The 10,116-nt window shown below is 33.0% G+C and overlaps 2 protein-coding genes across 2 annotated transcripts; both read left to right on the plus strand.

Moving 5' to 3' along the window:
• The first annotated feature begins 24 nt into the window (after positions 1-24).
• LOC135137204 (uncharacterized) lies at positions 25-6,013 on the plus strand. The gene is made up of 4 exons (XM_064066794.1): positions 25-1,770; positions 4,910-5,116; positions 5,256-5,624; positions 5,679-6,013. The coding sequence occupies exons 1-4, from the start codon at positions 131-133 to the stop codon at positions 5,788-5,790; spliced, it is 2,328 nt and encodes a 775-aa protein (XP_063922864.1). The 5' UTR covers positions 25-130; the 3' UTR covers positions 5,791-6,013.
• Positions 6,014-6,995: 982 nt separating this feature from the next.
• LOC135137495 (nucleoporin Nup37) lies at positions 6,996-9,683 on the plus strand. Its single transcript, XM_064067174.1, has 4 exons — positions 6,996-7,232; positions 7,288-7,470; positions 7,524-7,888; positions 7,948-9,683. Exons 1-4 carry the CDS (start codon positions 7,077-7,079, stop codon positions 8,195-8,197), a joined length of 954 nt encoding a protein of 317 aa, XP_063923244.1. The 5' UTR covers positions 6,996-7,076; the 3' UTR covers positions 8,198-9,683.
• The last annotated feature ends 433 nt before the right edge of the window (positions 9,684-10,116 follow it).

Here is a 10,116-nt window from a genome sequence, read left to right on the forward strand (position 1 = left end):
ACTTTCGTTCTGTAACGTTGGTGACGTTTCGTCTCTCACCCGACCTTTTGTCTTTCATTGACATATTTCTCCATCTGCGATATTCCATTCGCAATAAAAAATATAATATAAATTACGTAAAACCGTTAAAATGGGTGAGAACCCAGCAAGTGATCAATTAGAAGAAGGCGAAATAGTTGATGATGATTTCGAAGATATTTCCGATAATTCCATCATCGAGACAGCCTTTGGTAAGTTAGCTACAACTAACGAATGTTTACGTGCACTTTCTTTAAGTAGCGATAGCGAAATCGAGAAACAGATAAGATATAAAAGAAAATCATTGCATCGCAAATCGAAAATTAAGCAAAAAAGACGTAAAAAAATACGTATTTCATCTGACAGTTCCGATAGTGAGACTCCAAACCATGATCTCAAAGGCAAATTGAATCAAGCCATTCATATTAGCGGTATCGAGGGGGGCCACAAGAACACACTAGAAACGCGGCTTAAAGCGATGGGCGGTCTGGCAGCCAGCAGCGAGCCTGCTGCTGCCCCGCCCGAACCGGAGCTCGAAGTGCCTCCACAAGACAAAAACGAAGAAACTTCAGATAGAATTGATGACGCAGAACTCGAAAATTTACGAATGGAGGCACTTAAAACGGCCGTTTTGAACAAATGTCAACGACGAAAGCGAAAAAGAGCGCTCGAAACGCAGGAGACCGTTACGCCTTTGCAAATGGAGAACAAGGAAAATAATACTCCGAAAGATGAAAAAGTGAAAGATGGTGATGAGAAAGTGGTAGTGATTGGTGAGTCCGCGAATGATGTGGAAGAGGATGAGGATGTGCTAAGGGCTTCCCTTCTAGCTGGACTGGCGAAAAAAATCGCTAAAAAACAAACACCAAATGAGAATGTGATGCAAGTGAAACAAGTTACAGCAACACTTCCAGTGTCCATCGTACCAGCTCTTCCAAAACGACCAGTTACTAAATTTAAAACGAATACTCTTATTAAGCAAGTAGTTAACAATAAGGTGATTAATAAACACGTTATCGCTAATAAGATGATCCAGAATGTCAATAGGCCCAAACCACAAGTCAAGCCTTTGATAATCAATGTAAATGGAGATTCTGATAGTGAAGAAGAATTAAAACCAAAAGCACCACAGACCGTAGCTAATAGTAATCCAGCCATTCATAAGCTTCCAGATATAACAGTTAGTGCGCCGCAAAAAATTACAGATTTAAAAGCCATCACTACTAACGTAGAAAAGTTTTTAAAAGAACAAAGAGCCAAATTTGAAAATGAAACCAAAAAAAACGCACCACCAACTCCTAATGGAGATAAAACAATTTTAGAGAAATCTGCTGTTAAGCTTCTGCCCAAATCACAACAAATAGAATATCAGCAACTGCTTAAAAGACTGAGGAATGCTGAAAGAAAGAAAAAAGCTAAGAAGTTGGCTCTTGCGAAAAAAGCACATAATGTGGCGGAACCCCCTAAAGTTAATAATGTTACGGTGGAAATTGCTCAAAAAGCTGCGATCTTGGAAATTAAAACTGAAGAAAGTGCACCAAAAATTGAAGTTGTTGTGCAACCTATGACATCGCCTATTGAGAGGAAAACTTCATATGAAGAATCGATAAAGTCGGACAGTAGTTTTGGAGATTGTTATGTAAAGTCGAGTAAAGCGAGTGATACATCTGAGAGTCGGAGGTCGGCGATTACTACCGAGTTGACAACGCTGCAGAGGACTTTGAAGGAAATGAAAATGCATGGGAATGGAAGGTATTTCTATTATGGTTTTGTTTTTTATTTTATTCTTTTTGAGTTATAGTCTATTACGTATTTTTTATTTAATGAGGTAAATTTGTTAAAAATGTGTAGGTTGTACGCCCAAAAAATATTTTTATGCCGGATTAAGTAGTGACTTTGGTATTGGTCATAGTTTGCGCGATAAGCTGAGATGATTTAGTTAAAGATGAATCTTTGAGAATGAGGGAATTATCACCTGACAGTTTTAAGTAATTATTTTTAATAACGCTGGATATGATTTAAGAAGGTTATCTTTTGTAGATAAGAAAGCGATAACCAGAGCAATTTTTTTGTTGGCGTTATGATAATACAATCAGTATATCTTTCATTAGCATATTAATTTTAATGTTAACATTGATTAATTCCAATAATTTCCCTATATTTTTCGTTATGCTTGCATTTGGTTTTCTTTGTTTGCATGTTCATGTCAACTAACGTTATAAAAAAGTAGTTAACTATATTTCTAAAAAAAACAATAAATATTCCCTCTACTCCACTGCATAATAATTGTCATTTGCAAAATACATACCACTGTTTTGACAATTGGGTAGGTCTAAAGTGAATTCTTCTCCTGAAATTAGATTTTTTTTTGCAAGAATTGTGTGAAATACCTCAACTTTAAATTTAGCTCGTCAATATGATAAGTATAATATTGCAAGCCTAAAGTTATATACCTATCCAGTGATGTTGATAAGTTATTAAATTGAAGTCATAATCATTAATAAGGTATATTCGTTGTGATGTATCAACTTACCGAAAATGTACAAAGATCACATCAAAGTACATACATTGGATCTTTGTAACAATGTTTTTTCTTAAAGTACTTTTTAAAAATAATATAAAATCCATTGGGGGGGGGGGGACACAGGTCAAAACTAAAGACAAAAAATCAAACTTTTACAAAATTCATTACCAAATGTATTATCGGAGAAAGCTTTTTAAGCCCAAAGTTGTAAAAATTGCAAATAACAACTCTGAAAATAATAAAAGTATTAAAGAAACAAATCTGTCATTGTAAAATTTTAACACTTTGGTATAATAATAGCCGATTTTTCATTCCTCCCTAATACATCTTAGTTATTACACTTTTGCTCTTTTTCTCTGACCAAATTTAAGTTTACAACTTTATAATAACATTAGTTAATCGTAGGCTATTTCATACTTTCCTCGAGAAATCATTGGTAATAATGAAGCATTTGTTACTTTTTCCATTACATTATTTCTAGTGGAGTATTCTGAATGTCCCAATTACCAATTTTCGTCACTCAAGCCCACTCAAGAGTGTCATGATAAAATTCAACACGCAATCACAATTAATGGAGATGTGGATATGTGATAATGGCCGAAATTAATAACATGTTGATTGGTTTACGGCGTTGGCGTCCCAATGATCTTCAAACTACTATCCTAACTTGGTATTTTTAAAACTACCGTCTGAGTGTATGTCTGTATTTTTTGTTACATATTTGCTTAGGTAATACAGTTTTTAATTGTCACTTAACTTACTCACTGAGTATAGCATAGCTCAAATGTAAAACAAAGCGAAATCGCCTTTTTTGTCGTCTTTAGTTCCAAAGTACATATTTTTCACTAAACAATGTATTTTTCTTCATCGTCAAAAAATACACTTTTTTTTCAAATTACTCATCAAAGTGTGGTAAGTATGAAACTGATATCTATCAAAGGAAGATCGATATCGCCTATGGTAAAATGTTTTTAAAGTATCTACGTAAAATTTTGCGTTTTAGTTTAGGAGTTTTATTAAATTGATTTATTTATAAATAGCAATAATATATTTAAATAATCTACGTACATGGATGTTTACACTTCAGCGTATTTGAGAAATTATAATAGTACATAAATGGGTAAATATCGTGAAACTAATTATATATTAAGACTAATTTGTTTCATGTTATTGTTTACAAACGTAAGTATACTTAATTAGAATTGTCTATTTTAGTGAGACGGCATTTAATTATTGGAGACATAGTTATATACCGTGTGATTTTTTAATTTCTGCTCAAGTTGGTTGTGACCATCTACAGCAGAAATTTAAAAGATCACACAGTATAAAGTCTATGAGACAATCATGTAGCATCAAAATGTAAATTATGTTGGCATAACCTGACTTAATATACTTTTTTAGGTGTATAAAGCTATAATTTTGCTTTTTTGATGGCTGAAGCCATAAAAGTACTTTGTTACAAAAAATGTGTTAAAGTTGGAAGTAGCAACACTGTAGCACTTTCGACACTTCATTGCGTTTAGGTGTTCAACGTGTCTTTTAATTTCATTTTTATTGCATATCGATAACTCCACTAATAAGTGAACTACTGCGTAAAAAATGAAACTTGCCAACTCAGTACCTCAGAAGCATTGTCAACATGTACAAATTGTCGTCGAAATTCCTTGTAAAATTGTCAATCGTGTCTTCTTGTACCAAATTCAAACAAAGGAGAAAATTGAAAGCGCAAGTCTCTGTTTCAAAGAAGATACATTGACAAGCTTGCAAGAAACGTGCACCAACAGTGTTTAAAGTTTAATTTGAATATAATTATAGAAAAAAAAATCACCAAGGTTAAGGATTCTTGGAGTTTAAACTAGTTAAGTAAGTCGAAAGTACATGAGTAAAATGTAAACCGCCAAGAAGACACTAACATAACTCCAGTTTATATATGCGGTATTCTGTCATTTATGACCAACGGAAAATAACCACATTTTTAACAGATAAATTTGACATTTATCTTTGATTTAAAAAAATTAAATTTTGATAAATTGTAGGCTATTATTTGTGATATTAATACTGAAAATTTCAAATTTGTGCATTAAAAATTAGTCATGTTGACGTTGGCTGTAAGTGATGGGGCACCTTTTGTACATACAGATATATGTTGTGTGTATAATATGAATTTATGTCAAACTATAGATATTTATTATTTTCTTTTTACAAATTTTTGTGAGATTGTCATTTCAGCTTATTCTAATTCTTATATAATTGTACAGACTATGTTGCCAAAAAAAAACCCTGTGTGTGGTCACATTTGAGTACACACATCTCATGTACCATCGTACACTCTTAATCGTACCATACAATAGCAGTCCCGGTTAAAAGTTTCCAGATAAGAACCAAGTATCAGGTGCTGACTCCAATCATAAGAAAAATCACTGCAACCAGCAACGAAAGAAAAAAACAAGAGCAGCGGATCAAAACCCTCCTTCAAGACCTGAACGATGCAAGAAGCAATCTGGCAAAATCACACGAAAAATTCTCTATTCTCGTCAGAGAACTAGTTTCAAAAAAAGAAAAGATCGATAAGAGGTTAGTAAATGAAAAGAGGCCATTTGCAATAACATTGTGTATGTCCACATGTTGTCAGCGTAAAATGTCAAAGAGGTGTTCCCCTCAACTAACCCATCCCTTACACTCCACGACATTTTTGCACACTATTCTTTTCCAGTTGTCAAGAACTGAAAGCCGAAAAACACATACAGAACGGTAAGATCGCGAAGAATCGGAAACTTGCGAACAAAGATCAAAGAGAGAGTAAGATCGAGAATAATAATAAAGAGATGAAGACTTTACCTGTAACATCTACTCCGATTAAATTACTAGATGTAAATGATGATGCTGCTCCGCCGCCATTTGTAACGAGTTCTACTAACAATGATTGCGAAGATATGGATGTGTGTAATAGTGATGAAACGGACATTTGCCAGATAGATATAGTTGATCCGAATGACATCGATCAGATATTTAAACGGAGGCCTCCCATGAAGTCAACTATACCTGAATATATCTCGCCTTTGAATTATAACACTTATGAGAGGTGATGTATTTTTATGTTGTAGTTTATTTCTGTTAATTTGTTTTTATTTATTAGGTATAGAAATGTTGATCCGCATGGTATAATGTGTCCATATGAGGTGAACGGTTCATGTAGGGATATTGATTGTACTTACAAGCATTATCTCAAAAATCATGAAAGACTATAGTGTAATGTGAAGTTTTATTAAACTGCAGATGATTAAAATTGTGATTATTGTACAGAAATATAGTTTCTAGTGTAGTGTAAATAAGTACAAAACGTGCCATGAGTCTAATACTTAAAATCTCTACCAGACAACTTTTTATAGCCAAAGTATTTTTTTATCGATTCTTTGTATTTAATATTTCCATTGTTCTATTGTTGTGCCGTTTTTACAATAAAAAGTTATATTTCGTTATCCTTATTTTTTTCAACCCACCCATCAAATAAGCCTCCAAACTTTTGCAAGCAACCAGTGTTATTTTAATATGTAACATGTACAAAAATAATGCTAAATTAAGAAAAAGTATAAACTGTTTGTGCGTTGAAAAACTCACAAAGGATTGACGATATGATTGGTCATGTAGGGCGAAATTGATAGACTGATGAATGTGACTGAAGAATGACAACTTGAGTGATTCAATCAGATGGTCGTTCCAATTGTTCATTACAGTTGTATTAAATAGTAAAAGAAAAAAAGGAGTTACTCTTATGAGACTAATTCCAGTAGATCTCATGTCATCAATTTGAGTGTTTTACATATTTCTTCGTTGTAGTTTTTGATATATTGTTGCTGCTAAATTGAAATAGACAAGAAATACAATCAAATATATGTATTGAAAGGAAGGATTGAATTTTCTATATTATTTTTGTAATAACAGAAATATAAATTGGTCATATTATCCAAAATATCGCACCGAATAACAAAATTATTTACGTCTTTAATCAAGAAAAAAAAGTACATACTACGTAAACTTTGTTAATACTTCTTTTGGAAATGTGCACATGCAGGAAATGGTGTGATGAAGCAATAATTTTTTCATATAATTTCATGACTACAATAAGCTATTAGGTACCCTTTTTTTTTATCGACCGAAATTATTTCTTCATTAAAATTTACAAATCCATTGAACATGTGGTGAAAACTACTAATGCATCAATTTGTAATTTTGTAAATGGTGAAGATGTTGATTCACCAGCTTTTCATTATTGGTCAGCATCAACTCTTTAATTAAAATAACGTCCATTTCAGCAAAAAAGTAGGTGAAGGATAGTTGCACTTTGTTTAAAAAAAATATATGTTGTTGAACATAGCTTGAGATTTTAAATTAATCGGAAGTATTTATCTAGGGAATTTTTAGCATTCACGATTTATAACTGTCACTGTCAGATGTCACCCGTACAATTCAAACTTTTGTAGGTTAAGTCGAGTACCGGTCCGGAGTTTTTATTTCGCGTAACGTAACAATTACAATGGAAACACATTCGGATGATTCAAAAATATTTAAAAAAGACTTCTCCGAATATGGACAGATCTTAGCTATAGAGATATCTCCGTTTGTTCTTTCTCAAGATCTTATTTTAATAGGCTTTGAAACCAAAGTACTGTTGGGCCATTTAAAAATCGATGTTTGTTAACTGTTTACTTCATAATACCAGTTTCTAATCTGTCCAAATTTTTTAGGAACAAGTACTAGATTTAGAAATACTAGCAGAGTTCGTACATCCTTCTAGATGCTGTGCATTGTCTGTTTCACCTGAAACATCAATTAGTATTTTACCAAATAATATTTTATTTGCTGCTGCAGGAGCTGATCACAAACTAAGGGTTTTTAAGAGCAATTTAAGAGGAGAAGACTTATGCAAAGTAAATGTGTTTAGAATGTACTAGGACTATTTTCTCATGAACAAAAATTACAGGTGCTCGGTGACCACACAAGCTACATTAATGACACTAAATTTGATCCAGATAATAATTTCCTGGCGTCTGTCAGCGACGATAATACTGCGAAATTATGGGAAACGGAAGATTTCAAATGCGTTACTACTTTACAACTAACTTCACCAGGAGTGTCGGTGTGTTGGCATAAAGAAGACAGTTCAAAATTATTGGTGGCTGAGAAAATAGGTCTCATTAGGTTCTACAATGTGGAAACACAAACCCCAATCCTGTCCCTTGATTATGGTAAACCCTTATCAAACGCACATTGGGCGCCATCGGATTCTCAAGTTGTGGCATCATTACAACTGGGAGAATTGCTTATTTGGGACTTATCAAAACCATGGTATTAAATAGTTACAAGCAATCTCTGTCTACGTAATAAAAGTACTTTTCTTGTTTCAGCATTCCTGTGAATAATAATTTACTCTTTACTGAGGCAGGAGGCCATGTTAGGTTTAGTCCATTTGGTGAACTTGTAGCAGCAGTTAATAATTTGGATAGTACTTTAAAGGTTGTCCATGTCCAGAATAACCAACCTAAGTTAACAGTTTCTGTTACACTACCAAGTAATATCAGTTGGCATTGCAGGTGTCCCATTATTTGTGTTGGAGATTATATGACGTTATCATTCTGGAAGGTCACCTCCAAATAATAACGTTTTAATTTGTTTTCTTCAAAAAGTTATTTTAAATGAGGCAGAATGAAGGATGAAGTATTATAGGCAATTTGAGAGCAAAATTTAAAATAAACAGTTGAATTGGATTACAATAAAAATTTTACCTGTATCGACTCACTTCTATAACAATTGTCTTAAACTTAAACAAACTGTATGTAAATTGTAATTTTGCTAGCTCAAGACTGGTTACTACTAACTACCCTAAATTTCGAAGTAGTTCCGCGTAAATCATTAAACTTAACTTTTACTGTATAACAATGTCTCCACTTATAAGCTCCATGTAGCTTCTTTGATGAATTTTGAGGCACCAGTATACAGAGTGTTGAATTTTTAGCCTTAGACCATTGAAATGTCGTGAACAACAAAGAATTTGAATTCGGGTACAGAGAGTAAGTATACTCAAATGTGCATTTTCATTAAAAAAAGCATATCTGCCAACGATAATGAATTAAAAACAGTGAATTGACTTAAACTGGGGGAAGATTTGCACATGACGTTCTAGCGAAATCTGAGCGATTAGGGATACAAGGCACAATCCTGCACAAAAGATTGTAATGTTAGTCCTTGATGACATGTTTCACTAAAACCAGTTATCTTAGATCATTTGTTCTGATCTGCATGCGAGATCACTTTATCAGTGTTTGAAAATGAAAACTACATAAAATATGGTTGGCAATTGCCATAACTCAATTTAACCGAAAAATATATATATATATAGCATAAACACTTACGGTTATGGCGACTTTTTTTTTTGTTATGCACTGTTTTATAACCTCGCCAATGGAGCTACAGTTCAATGAAATTTTATATCTGATACTAAAACATTACAAGATATTGAGTAATCAAATAATAATTAGTCGTCCAACCCGTCTGCTTGATTTCAAAGTAGAAAATTTTTTGTTAAATAGGCTGGCAAATACCTTCACGAGACTATTAGATCCCATCGTATGGAAATGATGGAAATCACCAGACAGCGCCATGTGCAGGAATAAATGCAAGAAATTCTATGTAATTACGCTAAGCCAGTTTGTCTACATTTGATTAAATTAAAGCGAGAAGAAATTACATCATTACATCTTAAGTTATGAGTAATTGATGCACATTTTAATCAAAGAAAAAACACCGCCTAGGTACAGTTTGCTTGGAAAGTTTTGCGATGCTCCCTATATTTTAATCCCAGTGGAATATACAACGTTAAGTTATTGCATAATGTAAGCGTTCACTGCCACAGTATAGATATCAATTGATGTCTATACTGTGTTCACTGCGTAAAGGGTCAGCAAACTGTACAGCTTGTATTATAATAGCTTGCTTATACTAGTATGAGAAATATTTACAATTTTTAAATTAATACACTGTTTAATAAAAAAAATGTAATGTAATATAATACATATATTAGTACTTACACTATCCATAAAATATAAATTACTTTCAGAAACAATAAATACATATATGCAATTATGGCGATCTTTTTTCTCGCTTTCCAGACTCCTAAAATTTCTTCTAATAAGATAAAAATGTATCTATTAAAAAATATAAGTACATAATTAAGTTGTATTATATGCGCCTGTCTAATTTGCAAACCACTGTTTATCCACGAAGACTGTTGATGCAAAATTTCAACCCGTTCGGAGAAACCCTTCAAAACTACCCTCAAAACAGATTTGCAGACTGAGGGTTAAAAATACGCCAATCAAGTCAAAACTCGACATTTGCGGATTTCTCAATACGAAGATTGTTGAAGCAAAATTTCAACCCGATCGGTGAAACCGGCGTTAAAAATTACTCCCAAAACAGCTTTGCAGACTGTGAGTTAAGTATACTGCAATCAGGTCAAAACTCCACATTTGCTCATTTTTTAATACGGGGATTATTGATGCAAAAATTTGGCCATT

Source organism: Zophobas morio, unplaced genomic scaffold (assembly GCF_036711695.1).
Source record: "Zophobas morio isolate AGI-343-1 ecotype UQ-CSIRO unplaced genomic scaffold, CSIRO_AGI_Zmor_V1 ptg000029l, whole genome shotgun sequence".
Classification (NCBI taxonomy): domain Eukaryota; kingdom Metazoa; phylum Arthropoda; class Insecta; order Coleoptera; family Tenebrionidae; genus Zophobas; species Zophobas morio.

Bases quoted from the DNA above. Each gene is read 5' to 3' on its own strand.
- LOC135137204 (XM_064066794.1), top strand. From the start codon at position 131: ATGGGTGAGAACCCAGCAAGTGATCAATTAGAAGAAGGCGAAATAGTT. The intron at 1,771-4,909 runs GTATTTCTATTA...CCCGGTTAAAAG, and splicing joins AAAATGCATGGGAATGGAAG to TTTCCAGATAAGAACCAAGT. The intron at 5,117-5,255 runs GTTAGTAAATGA...ATTCTTTTCCAG, and splicing joins AAAGAAAAGATCGATAAGAG to TTGTCAAGAACTGAAAGCCG.
- LOC135137495 (XM_064067174.1), top strand. From the start codon at position 7,077: ATGGAAACACATTCGGATGATTCAAAAATATTTAAAAAAGACTTCTCC. The intron at 7,471-7,523 runs GTAAATGTGTTT...CAAAAATTACAG, and splicing joins GAGGAGAAGACTTATGCAAA to GTGCTCGGTGACCACACAAG. The intron at 7,889-7,947 runs GTATTAAATAGT...TTCTTGTTTCAG, and splicing joins TGGGACTTATCAAAACCATG to CATTCCTGTGAATAATAATT.